The sequence below is a fragment of the Puntigrus tetrazona genome, chromosome 7 (genome assembly GCF_018831695.1).
Source record: "Puntigrus tetrazona isolate hp1 chromosome 7, ASM1883169v1, whole genome shotgun sequence".
Taxonomy (NCBI): Eukaryota; Metazoa; Chordata; class Actinopteri; order Cypriniformes; family Cyprinidae; genus Puntigrus; species Puntigrus tetrazona.
In genome coordinates, this window is record NC_056705.1 from 15,049,945 (window position 1) to 15,063,636 (window position 13,692).

General features: G+C 36.0%; 2 protein-coding genes across 4 annotated transcripts; both read left to right on the forward strand.

Moving 5' to 3' along the window:
• The first annotated feature begins 104 nt into the window (after positions 1 to 104).
• Positions 105 to 9,461, forward strand: si:ch211-196f2.6 (immunoglobulin domain-containing protein). The gene is made up of 5 exons (XM_043244150.1): positions 105 to 5,566; positions 6,585 to 6,950; positions 7,032 to 7,164; positions 7,290 to 7,338; positions 7,771 to 9,461. The coding sequence occupies exons 1-5, from the start codon at positions 5,515 to 5,517 to the stop codon at positions 8,023 to 8,025; spliced, it is 855 nt and encodes a 284-aa protein (XP_043100085.1). The 5' UTR covers positions 105 to 5,514; the 3' UTR covers positions 8,026 to 9,461.
• nat16l (N-acetyltransferase 16, like) lies at positions 9,331 to 12,314 on the forward strand. 3 transcript variants are annotated; one of them, XM_043244145.1, is made up of 5 exons: positions 9,359 to 9,461; positions 9,606 to 9,652; positions 9,892 to 10,101; positions 10,911 to 11,135; positions 11,587 to 12,314. In XM_043244145.1, the coding sequence occupies exons 1-5, from the start codon at positions 9,359 to 9,361 to the stop codon at positions 12,163 to 12,165; spliced, it is 1,164 nt and encodes a 387-aa protein (XP_043100080.1). In that variant the 3' UTR covers positions 12,166 to 12,314. The 3 variants fall into 3 exon arrangements, with proteins under 3 accessions (XP_043100081.1, XP_043100080.1, XP_043100082.1); XM_043244146.1 differs by lacking the exon at positions 9,606 to 9,652 and having other exon boundaries at positions 9,331 to 9,461; XM_043244147.1 differs by lacking the exon at positions 9,606 to 9,652 and having other exon boundaries at positions 9,371 to 9,461; positions 9,856 to 10,101.
• The last annotated feature ends 1,378 nt before the right edge of the window (positions 12,315 to 13,692 follow it).

A 13,692-nucleotide genomic window follows, 5' to 3' on the forward strand; every position in this document is an offset into this window, starting at 1 on the left:
ATGTTATTCTGAAAAAGTGAGAGCCATACATTAGTTTTTTTTTAACGTGCATCACAAAGTGTATTATCAGAACGCTCAGCAGACGCTTTCAAAGTGACCTACACATTACACAAATCACGTTACAGACGAATACCAGGACAAGCAGCTGACAATACACAATGCTTGCCAAGCTAGGCCTTAGTCACCAAGAAGAAAATCCCTACAACTGCAGGTTGAAAAAAACTAATTGCTTTAACTTCTAGGCAAGATGTTCTGTAAGAGGCTACTAATCAGGTCTGCTGTTTAAACGTGATTGGTTTTGTTTGACGGGGTTTTGAGATCTTTTTCATGAGCTGTTGTTTAATCGATGGACTCCAAAATCAACCCTCGCTAAAAATATACCTTTGTGCTGCGCGGTGACAGTGTATTAACCATTCCAGAATATAAGGCTGTGTCCTCAGGCCCACTATTATCCATAAAAAGATTGCACAATTATATTACAGAGAACCCAAGCGCTGCCAGCACATCATTTTAAAACATTTTGGCTTGGTAAGCAACAAACATATGCAGCTAAAGGGAAGAGCATTAAAGCGTAAGATAAGTGAATCAGATGCAGTCCAACGAAAGTCAATGTATCAGGCAATGACAAATGGAGAACGTGAGATACTTCGCTGAGCTATGCTGACATGAGAAGCAGCTGTCTCTGCAGCCTCACATTACTGACCTCTAGCATTCTACTACTGCTGCACAAGAACAATACAGCGTCTTATAGATGAGCATTTCTTAATGAACACATAGAGGACATTGGGAATGTCTCAAATGTTCGGTAAAAATGGTGGAAGCTTACTTTGAACAGAAAACGAGAGATGGGCAGCTGCTAAAGATAGGTTTGAAGAATTAAACCCATGCCACCTGTTCTTGGATTACAATGAACATTTCAGAAATGCATTGCACTCTAATACAGTTAAGTAAATCGAGGTGAGATTAAATAAAATGAGTCTAGAATTCTGACATCACGACTCAATCAATTAATTTTATGATATTTTTGGTCTTCCATGGTTACTTTTTGGAAGTGTGACATTTAAGATACCAGTGAATAATCAGCAATAATGAGACTTGCCTTTGTGTGTGTGTGTGTGTGTGTGTGTGTGTGTGTGTGTGTGTGTGTGTGTACTTGTTCCTACTACATTGTGGGGGCCAAATGTTCCCACATGGATAGCAAAACCTTACATTTTTTTGATATTGTACTAGGGAAGGAAATTCTTAAAAACAGTAAATTATGTTTTTCTAAAGGGGACCAATACAAAAAGATTTTCTGTAATGGGTAGGTATAGGGTAAGGGTATAAAAAATATAATTTGGTCAGTATAAAAATAATAGAAGTCTATGGAAAGTCCCCACAATTCACACAAGCATGTTTGTGCGTGTGTGTATCTGTTTTTCTATTCTGTTGGGGACCTAAACCTAAATTCACACAGACTCATGGGGACCAGGGCAATAGAATATACGATCTGTACAGTTTAAAAAACATTACGCCTATAAAGAGTCCGCATTAGGATAGTTAACCAGACATGTGTCTCTGTGTGTGGGCTTGTTTTTCTACCCTGATGGGGACTTAAACCTGAATACACACAGAATCATGGGGATTCCTGTCATGGTGAGGACCTAAAATGAGGTCCCCATAGGCAAAGAAGCTAATAAATCACACAGACGTTTTTTGAAAATTTAAAAATGCAGAAAATTTCCTGTAAGGGGTAGGTTTAGGAGTATGGTCTGTGTAGGGTGATAGACAATATGGTCTGTACAGTAGAAAAAGCATTACGCCTATGAGAATCCCCACAAGGATAGCAAAACAAGTCTGTGTGTGTTTGTTTTTACTTAAGCACCTTGATTAATGTTTGTAATTGTATGACGAAGAGACGAGAGACAATACATTTCAATTGCTTTTTGAGTATGCCCTCTAAAAGAAAAGAAAGAAAAATTGTGAGGAAGTTGAATCCTGCCAAAACTGAGTGCGGTACAAAAAGAGAAAAGCCTTTCTGCTATTACGATTGTAATTACATTGAACATTTGATCCAAAAAATTTAAGAAATAGTTCACCCAGGCTGTTTTGGATCACCATTGACTTCCAGAAAAAAAATACTATGGAGGTCAGTGGTGACCCAAAACAATATTTCTTCAAATATCTTCCTTTGTGTTCAGCAGAATAAAGAAATCTATACAGATTTGGAGCTACTCAAGGGTGAGTAAATGATGACAGAATTTCCATTTGAACTATTCCTTAAATGTATATTCCTTTAATTCAAAATAAAACCATTGCATTTGACCTTCATAATACATTATTGTGATATGAAATGGTACTGCGTGTGCTCACAAAAAATTAAGAATAAATGAATGAATGAATGAACAAACAAAATCAGTTCACGACATAGTCCTTTGTGAATTATATAATGGCAATGGCCTAGACAACATCCGAGTGGAATTTACCCAAACTCTATTTCTTGCTATGCAAATCTACAAAGGGGGATGGGAAGCACAGTGTATCGCAGTGTAATAAAATTCAGAGTAGATGGGGGCTGAGGTCAGGCTATGTGTGTTGAAGTGGGGTTGGGGGTTCAGAGTGTAAGACCCCATATGGATACTGAAGTAAGTCTGGGTTTAAAGGAGAAGAGGTGGGGGAAACTGGATCGTGCACAAAAGCTGGCTTCATCTTTCTCTTCAGTGTACATACAAAACATGCTATTGTATTCCAGACCCACAGAATATAGAAGAAAAGGAGGGTGATGGATATGGTGTTACATGGATGCATTATGCAACATGTCCTCTTTGAATGAACACACACAAGTGTAAACACACTCACACACAACGTAGAAAGACTTGAGGAGGGGGTGTGTATATATATATATATATATATATATATATACACACACAACTATATCAGTCATGCATACATACACAAATACATGTTTTTGGATGTATTTGTGGTTTTTGAAGGTATAAATATGTATATTAGATATTACAAAATGTGTGATAAGAGACACCAGTATTTGAAGTACATTTATATACTGTAAAACTGCAGATAAAATGGAGACGGATGACGTTTTATGATGCAGTCCAATGCAGTGCATGGATGTTTTTAGTACCACATTATGCCGACAGTGGTTAGATTGTCTGTTGAAACCTATCAATTAAAGTTGAAGTAATGCATCTACATCTGTGTGGGAGTAAATGGTCAGTTATTGCATTGCAGTGCATGTTACGTTGCATAAATTATATTTACATCAACATATCCGTAATAAACGGTGTAAGTATAGGATCACATGCCACACACAATGCTCAAACCTCTGTATGTACACCTGTCCATCTGACAGATGGGAATGGGGGAGGGGTGGAGAAGAGAGAGAGAGAGACGCTGGGAGAGAAAATGGGTCAGAGGAAGAAGCAGAGGATACAGAAAAAGGACGCACATGTCTAATAAAAATAGAAAGAAAAATAATCAAGCAGACAGGATTTAAGAACAAAGCACAAAGCTACAGGGGGACATCGACTATGTTAATTCTAGATGTTATTTTAAGCACACTACAAGACGACAAATTCTTGATCAGATGAATCATAATCACATAGCTGTGAATCTTAAAAGCATTGTTAACAGACATGACAACAATATCAGAGTTGCCAAAATGTCTGTCTGAATGTGTTTGGGTAAATGCATCCTAGGTTCTACCTTCAAATCTTCCTATGGTATCGGCTTTTTTCAAAGGCTTTGAATAGTCTTTAAGAGGAGCAGATGTTAATGGCTCATAAATAACTCAAATGGGTTTGTTGAGGGTCAGAACAGGGCACAGGTTTGTGTGTAAATGCGTATGTGTGTCTGTGTAAGAAAGCAGAAAAGAGAGAGAGAGAGAGAGATAAAGAGAGCAACAGAGCACATGGTGTGGCCTGAGTGTAAATTAGGACCAATGCCATTTATAGGAGAGAAGGGACGGTGGCTATATAGCAAGAGGACAAAGTGACCTACACACTCACTAAATGACCTGCTAAGAGGACTGCTTTTCTTGTTGGAAACTATGCATGGTTTAAACATTGTCTTATAAGCTCCATTTGCATATTTGTAACTTTTATATTAATGGGGGGAATACAGATACATTTGCATTGTCGACCCTAAGTTAGTTACTAATTTCTAAGCAAACAAGACTTAAAAGAAATGTATCAATGGCTCCTAAAACGCAATCCAATCTTTATCTAAAAAAGCAAAAATGTGACATCAAAAACTTTTTAACAGATACATGCAGCATTTTCAGTGTTAAAGTAATGCTACAAAATAAAATTGTACTGTTTTAACTGTTTCTAATCCAGTCATTTCCATATATCTACTTTTTCTCATTTCCTTTTAACAGTTTCTTTTTCAAAAGGTAAGTGTCTTAAATCACACAGTGAGCCACCTACAATCAATCATCTTTAAAAAAAAGAAAAAGAAATAGAAACCATGTGATAGAACTGAAAGAAAACAAGTTGACGGTCAAGATGATGGTGGTGGTGATAATATAGAGGATGAGAGATTTAAAAACACCTTTTATCATTTAGTTTTTTTGAGTAGAAAATGAATGCCACAAAACAAGTTGCTAAACCCAACAACAAACGCAATCATAAAACAGTGTAAATACAACTCCAAAACTGTAAAACATTGAACCTTATTAATTGTTCTAACCCAGAGCATCATGAGAACACCAGTATACCAGTATGTGTGTGTGTGTGTGTGTGTGTGTATATATATATATGGCCTCTTACAAATGAAGCTGTGGGGAGCGTAAGACAAAATAAGCAAGCACTGTTCTAGAATGTCAACACAGTCCTAGCGTGATGTTTATGTGTGTGTGTGTGTGTGTGTGTGTGTGTGTGTGTCTGGTCGTCTCAGTTGTCACCTTGTAGTGAAATTGTTTAACCTCCCTGCTCAGCACTACATAACTTACAGTTCAAGTAAGGTATCGTTATTTAATGATTTAAAGCTCCTTTTAGAGTTAAAGGCAATGTATTTTTCCTTAACATATTTGATGGATGTTTCCACTGATTTAGCCAGCCCTTGCAGTTTCCATTAAATGATTCCATTTCCCCGAGACATAACAATTACCACGCGTTATATTTTTTTCCTTGTTCTAATATGTTTTTCAAGCTAATGTAGTGAGTATGACTTTGCTTACAGTTTTTGCATATACATTTTTAAGTATCATATAATACATTCGTTTTATACCGTTAAACTGAAGGTGACAGTCATTTCTAAGTAGAAAGATATGTTTGGTGGAAACGCCCACGTTCAAGCATCATTTCCTTTTTAGAGATATCAAAGATGTTACTGAGTTGGCAATAAAAGAAAGAAGATGAAGTATAGGCTTATTCAGATTAGCTGACGGTAAGACTGATGTAACAGAGAGGTCTAGTTTGAAGTCAGTATAAGAACACATAAAAAAAAAAAAAAAAAAAAAAGACAAACCAGGAAACAGGCGGAAGAGAACGTCTATGTTGGTTTAGCTCGACAACCATGAGCAGCAACTTTTTTTGCGCTCTTCTCATACTTGCCTTCCTGGAATCAGGTAAGTGAATATAATATGTCTTAGCTAAAAACATTTTTATACGAGTGCATTTAAAAAAGTGTATAGGCGACCACAAAGTCTGTGGTTATTAGTTTATGCACACAATGCTACATTTCTTTTATGCAATCAGAAAAAAAATGGTTAAAGTCATGGGCAGACAAAAATGATTCTATGGTAAATAAAGACATCATGTATGTTCATACTGATAGCCTGATTGTGCTCACCGCCTTCACATGCACCACTCACTGCTCTCTGACTAACTGCACTTACACTGATAACAGCTTACATTAACAAACCACTTGATTATCATATATTGTTCTTATTACACATAACATACATTTCATTAATGGGTAGACTTTATAGCATATTTCATTTTCACCCTGTGATTCACTTTTAGAATTTTTATTGATTTATTCTAGTTTGTCAACTGATTTGCACGAATCGTTTTTTTTGTCAAAGAGTAATACATTTAAACGCACCGTACAAAACAACTTGGACTTTTCTAAGTTGTACATAAAATGTGCATTATTGGAGTACATGTGATAAAAAATATTACTTATTCTCTATTTCAATTCCAATTCTATTACCTGCTGTTTCTTTGTAAATGTTTATTGAATGCAGTAGCATTTTGAGACATGTTGTGAAAATTGTTTCCTCCCCTTTTTTGATTTTTACAGTAATGCAAGTTTCTTTTTTCGCTTCTAAACAGTTTGTATTATACTTTCGACATGCGTCATTAGATGTCCTCTCTAAAGCATTTTTGAGGGCAGTATATAAATTTCAGCAACCACTTCTGAGACTAAAGTATATAAACAAAAGTGTTCATAATAGCTTCAGATGTTTAAAGCGGGCTGTTGACTTTTTAGTAAATACGTTTATAATCATAAATATTTACTAATAAATTCTCATCATCAGTAACAACACTAAACAAACTTTACTAAGCATTCATAATTCATTTTTTTCATATTTCCCCCCAATGATCCATGCAATATCTCATTAAATTTGTGTTCTTTAACAGGCAAATCAAACAATGGTGTATCTATTAGTCACAGGCGAGATGGAGATGGCCAGAACATTACCTGTGTCCTCTCAGGGGATGAAAACATGACACAAATCAACTGGGAGATGCTAAGAGGCCCGAATCGCACCAAACTGGGAACGTATCATCCTCTTTTTGGAATTTACATAGTGAAAGAATATGAGACTAAAGTAAAGATCCAGAGCAAAAAATCTCCTCACCCGTCATCATCCCTTCTCATTAAAGTGGCGCCGAATGAGAGTGTGCTAATCTGTTGTGCGTTCATAACATTTCCTTCGGGTAAACTTGAGCACTGTATCGATATCAGTAAGAAAGATGTCAATATCAACACGTCTATGATCAAAGGTAAAGTGTAACCATATAGTTACCTACATACCATGCCATTGTTTTGGGACTCTTGATTTTATGTTGTTGTTTTTTTCATAGATTTTACATATGTGGAACCAGAGCCAAAGCTGGGATTGTTTGGAAATCTGGGTGTAATGATCATTGGAACTATCCTCTCCCTTTTTATCCTGACCATCCTTTTCTATTTATGCAGAAAAAACAGCTGTAGAAGGTAGAGGTCTCATCTTACACATATTTGCACAAAGAAATTAAAAGACTAATATTTCTATAGTTATATATTTAAGGCCAATACGAAACACTTATAAGAGAAAATTCATGGCAAATTTGAACTTGCAGGAGGAAGTCGTTTAAAATACGAACATACTTGACAGACTCCCCGGCTGAGGTAAGACATAACAGACACAACTATAAAAAGACATTTAAAAAGCATACGCTGAAAATAAAATCCAGTGAATCAATTAAAAGCTTCTGTCATTAAGATGACTGTTTAGGTTTCTATCATTATACATACTAAATTCATATAAACATCAACACCAGTTGCAGCTGGTGTGAAAAATGTGAGAACTGCATTATAGTGAATTTTTAACTGGGCTATTTCCTTTCAGTCTTACATGCACTTAGTATAGTCAGTGATTGCATTTAAAGTATCAGTTTCCTGTTATTTTCATGAGAGCGCGCGTGGTTGTGGTTAGAATGTGCGCGCTGCCAATTCTCACGACCATTGTTTGTGGCAACATGATTTATACTATATATATTGTTTTAACATATTTTAATAATGATAATAAAACCATTCTAAACATTAAATCTCTCATTTTAGACATTTGCTGAAGAATCAGTCGATGAACCAACTTCTCATAGTTCTGCTAATGGCTTTGACGCCGCAAAACTTTATGCCAAGATCAAAAACGACCTTTTCTATGGCCGGCTGTGGAAGTCTTACCAAGGCCAACCCAAACCATGGACAGAAGGTACCGTGACTGATCACGGACATGTTTATCACCTGTTAGGACAGAGCCCCTTACCGCAAAGAAATGTGGAGGACAGCCCCTTGAAGCCAGAAACAACAGAATGATTACGTTACGGCATTATTTTTGAATTATTTGTGTACTGTAAAATAGCTTAAAGCAGTTTGCAATGCGTAATATTAGAAAAAGAATACATTTAAATAAATAAATATTTTGTTTTGTTTTCAAGATAAATAAATCCTGAAAACACTGAATAAACTTTTATGTGAGAATTTAACAGTCATGCAAGTCCCAGGTCTTTTCTCTGCAGGCACGTCTTTCAAGGCCAATTTGAAAATAAATTACAATAATTAATATAGCTATATATGGTTCAAGTTAATTGATTTATTATTGTTTTATTATTGAAAGATTTATTATTTCTTAGTATCTCCTTGTTAATTAAATCATGCTTATGTAATAGTAGAATATATAAAGTTTTGGTTAAATAAAATGATCACTTTGCAATTTATTACCACACATTGTATGTGTTTGATACAGTTTGATTACACGTACCGTCTCTACATTTAATAAAAATTAAGTGCTTAATCTTGTCATTATACATTACCATCACTCTCTTGTCCTATTTAACACCGTTCAGTGCTTTGACACAACCTGTATTGTTAAAAGCGCTATATATAAAAGTGATTTGATATTCGCATAGTTTCCTTATTCAAATTGGAAAGAGTAAGAGATAAAGAAAACAGACACACACAAAAATATCAGACTGTTTTTTTTATATATTTTTGTAAATCTGTTGCAGGCTACCTACCTTAACATTTATGATCAGTGCTATTCAAATCATTTTGTATTCTTTCTATCAGTTTTCTTTTTATTTATTATACAATTAACAAAAAAGCCTCTAATACTTGCTCTATTTTTCTTGTATTGTTTTCTTTTTCAATAAAAAAATAAAACCTTGCTATGTTTACTGTATTAAGCTGACTGAAACGAGTTATAGCACTCTTTGCTCTTTTCTTGATTTTGATTGTTTTCATTGTCCTCATTTGTGACTAGCTTTGGATAAAAGCATCTGCTGAATGGCTGCATGTAAATATAAATGAAATGCTATTTACTTTAAGGGAGAAGGAAATGTTGTGCACTTCCTGTATCTAGCTCGGGTTCTGGTTTATACTTCCTGCTTGTAGCTACAGGTTCCCATAACCTGCGAGTATAAACGCTTTTTAGGCTTTTTTTACGAGTCTATTATATAAAACTGCAATGTCGCCTTCTACTCGCTTGGTGGGGCTACGATACTGTTTTTAAAAAGAAAATCTCTTACGAAATGGCCTCGTGTCTATCTCTTGAATGTTTTTTAATGTTTTCGAAACACATTAGAGACCTTTGTCACGGCTGTATCCAAACGTGCGTCTGAATAATCATTAACATTTGGTTAAAGAAAACATGCTTTACTTGTTAGCTAACCAAAAGAAATATGTCCAGACTGTTTTTACAAGCCTGCAGGAGTTGAAAGTCCTTGTTAGACGGTCTTGTCACGACTCTCGCGGTAAGTCCTGCAGTCCTATCACCACATTTTTGAAGAAGTCCTGCAGTTTTTAGGTTATAAAGATACTCGAGTCAAATGTCGCCTGTAAACATATTTTAGGATTTATGGTTGTAGTTGCATTTAAGCGGTGTTTATTGTAACCAGATCACATGATCATAGCAAGACCAAACTACTGCTTCTCGAAAGACTATGTAAGTTTTTGCTGATATATAGGCTAGCTAATGTTATTCACAGTGAATGCAATGAATAGTCTCATAATTGTTACAGCATATAGATTATTTAAAAAAACCAAAAAGTTTAGTCTTTTTTGTTTAATTATGGTTTTTAATTTTTTTATATATAATATCATGTATTCTATATAACGTGGTATGTTTTTATTTGTTACCGGAATTAGATAAAAAAAAAAAAAAAAAAAAAACTATCTTCACAGTTAACCTGTTCAGAAGTAACAATGGACTCGCGTTGTGTGGGTGAAAGTGATGGACTGACCTTCTGTCTGGCCAGACCAGAGGATTACGATGACGTGATGGCCATATCACAAGACATATATTTTGGCAATGACTACCTTCCACATCGCTATCACTCCTGGATGACTGAGCCAGGAAGAGTGGTTATTATAGCACGGAGAGATAGGAAGCTGGTAAGAGATACTAAAGCAAGAAGGTGTGATATACCCCATGAGTCTTCTTTTAGTTTTACATTCAGCCAGAAACTATGAGATTTTTAAATTTCACCATTGTTGCGTTTGATTTTAGCAAGTAGACACGCTTTATCATAAACGTGTATTGCATTATATTATAAGCTCAAAATAGGATGTCCAAGAAATGAACAGTATTAATGTTTAGTTGGTAATCTAAACTTGCATGTTATCAAGGCACATGCACAACCTTTGAAATGTTAACAATTAACATTTAACACTGACGTGTTTTATAGATAATTGACTTCAAATAACTAGCTGTTATGACAAGAAAAAGTTAATGGGTAAAATAAATCATGATGTGTCTATTAAAAACGCCTTGCTTGCAGTTTTCAGAAAGACATAATTTTTAACTTGTGGTTTAAATGAACCACATCAATGCGTGTGTTCTCTGCTGTGCACAGAATCAATTGACTCATGACCCATATACTTGAAAGCAGTATGTGACATTTCTACCACTGGACAGTTTTGCTCATAATATAATCAGTCTAGGGTGGTCGACACCATTTTAATAGTTTTTTACTCTCTTTAATAGTATGATATTGTACTTGCACACTAAAGCACCATTAAGCTACTAGGATTAAAATGTTAATATATAATTCCTACAGCTTCCAGGACAAAAAGAGTGTATTGTGCTGCTTGATTTGTTGTCACCTTATTTAATTTACGATCACAATCATAAACAAGCTAATAAACCACTGCATTTCTAGTTATTTCAGCCTTTTCCGATAATTATTCCTGTGTGCCTTTAGGTGGCTCTGGAGTCAGGCCTGCTGGTTGATGGAGGTGAAACTGTAGTAGTCGAGGGATTGAGAGTGTGTCCAAACGAAAGAGGTTGTGGTCTGGCGGGAGTGATCCAGAGATTTGTTGATGGCTACATGAAGAAGGTCTACCCTAATGTGAAAGCCAAGCGCCTCACCAGAGGGGATGACCCAGGGCCTGAAAAACTGAGCAAGTTCACGCTTCTGGCCAGACGGGTGAGTTAGAACTGGAGAAGTGATTAATATAAATGAACTTTATTTAATGTGTAATGAACTACTTTTAGACCACTTTTCAAAAGAATAAAACAAGGATATTAAATAATAAGATATTAAAATAAGTATTAAATCAGCAGTTCATAATTTTAGCAGATAAGCCAGGAATATGCATTGTGCTAAATGGTTAAGTCCTGTCTTTATAATGGTTTTCTATGGAAAACATAGTGAAACTTTGTACACTTATCCATGCAAAGTATATCATCAATAAAGTGTATACTACTTCTATTACTACTCACTGCACCTGTAACAATAACTGGAGCAATTATTTTGCTCTCCAGGTGGGAATTCTTATAAGGGTGTAACGTCGCATGAAAACTATGACCAGTAATAGTCATATCACTCACATTACCAGGAATATTTGTCATTTTCTTTTTCTGTCTTAATAAACCAGGCCGCTCTCTCTCTATGGGGGGATTCTGAAGGTTTTGAAAGCTTTGTCTCAGGTCTGAAGGAAAAATTGGATGTGTCAGATGAGTCTAAAAGGAGCGGTCCTTTAGTGCCATTAAAGGACTTGGATGCTCTTAAGACACTTCTCTTGGATTCAGATTTGTCTTCCAGACTTCAGCTTCCAGGAGGCGCTATCATCCAGGACTGGCAGCCCTTGAAACTCATGGAGAGTAACCTTCATATCTTGGCAAGGCGAAACCTGACGTGGTTTGTAGATGGTTCCGGTGGGAAACCCCTTTTCATGAGCTTCCACACACCTCCCTATCCTGTTCCCTTCAACGGAGGCTCTCTACGCTTTAATATCGACCTGTACGGGACGGACACTTCTTTAGCAAAGAAGGCACTAACAGCTCACCTGAACAGCGTGAAAAGTGAGATTCAAGGCTTGGTTTTGGTTCATGTTTATATGCACCAGAGTCTATGGGAAGATTTAAAGCAGTTTTGTGAGGGCCATGACACAGTGAAGCAGCTCAGGGATTACTGGGAGCAGCTGTTTTTAGAAAAGAGCTATAATGATATCTAAAGAGGGTATAGAGGGGAAAAAAGACGCCGGCAATAAAGAAAGACTTGTTTAATTTTTTGGTGATTGATGTTGTATTAGCCATAATGGAGTTGTCAGCTTTGTTTAAACAAACTATTTGTTCGACAAATTAAATCGGTTTAAGATATTGTGCAGCTGTATTGTGTGTGAGTGAAACAAGGCACAGTGAAACAAACTCGATGAACTCATTACTTTAACAGATGCTGATGTCAGAAACATGAAGCATGTACTTGTTCCTTCGTGCCTCACGAGTACAGGATGATTTATGTATTAAAAGTTTGAAATGAAAAGAACTTCAAACTGATTATTTTAAGCGTTTAGTGTTTTGCATATTAAATTAAAAGAAGGACTTTTTATTAGTGCTGAAACGGTTGTGTAGCTAAGTAAAAAATGTCAACAAAAAAATTAAAATGCTGCGGCAATTAGTAATTGGTTGCAATTGGAATTGCTTGAGATAACTTAACTGAAGTGAACAAAATTTAAATTAAACTTTATCTTAAGGCAAGCATGAAGAAGCTGAAAAATGTATATTTTCATTGCCTCATTTGGTGTAATTTGAATTGAGTTTATATATATAATCTGTTTATTAAATAACACTGCTATAAAAAATACAAAAACACAGTGTTACACTTTTACTGTATGTACAGTACATTACAGCAACTGGTAACAGAAGTGACAAGAAAAAAGGAGGTTAACACTGTGTAAAATCAGCCTATTTTTCCACCAGGGTGTTTTGTAATTGCCTTTCATGATGGGAAAGCGCACGAGGAGTCCTTGGAGAAAATGTGTGACGTCTGAGAAACAGGCAACAGTGTAATGGATGTGCTGCGAATCTATCCATCAGCAAATGATTCCCCTCCTCTCGCCATCTATGTTGTTCATCTCTCTCTCTCTTTCTCGATCACATTCTTTCCTGTTGCTGTTCTGTTTCTTTCTTCTCCGTAATACTCTCTCTTTTCTTTGCAACCATGATTTATGTCTTTCCGTCACAGTCAGCCCTTCCATCGCTCTCACTGTTCCACCTCTGTCCTTTCGTCTCTCCTCCTCCATTAGTTTCACGTCACTCTTGCTCTCCTGAAGCACTTGGCTTGTCATTACACTCATTTAGTTCCAGTTCTGTCTCTCAAATAATGTCCATCTGTTTCTCGTACCAGACCTTATTACAGAGCGTCTCATGACAGAGCAGATCACCTTCTCCCTCATTCTTTTCAGCAGCACACGTGAAGACACCCATCCAGACACACAATTACAGCCGTCAGCTACATTAAATGCAAGGAGTAAGTGGAGACATCTTGGGCACTCACACTGCAATATCGGTGCATACTGTATAACGTGCATGCTGCTATGAAAAACTTGTTTAGATGCATTTGTATTTATTCTCATTTGTAAATGTCAAATATTTAAAACTGTCAAATCTTTTCTAACATACTTTTTATTTGAACATGGACGGTGAGAGACCGAATTATTAACATATGAAAAAAAAGCCTAGTCATAATTTCACAACTGCGT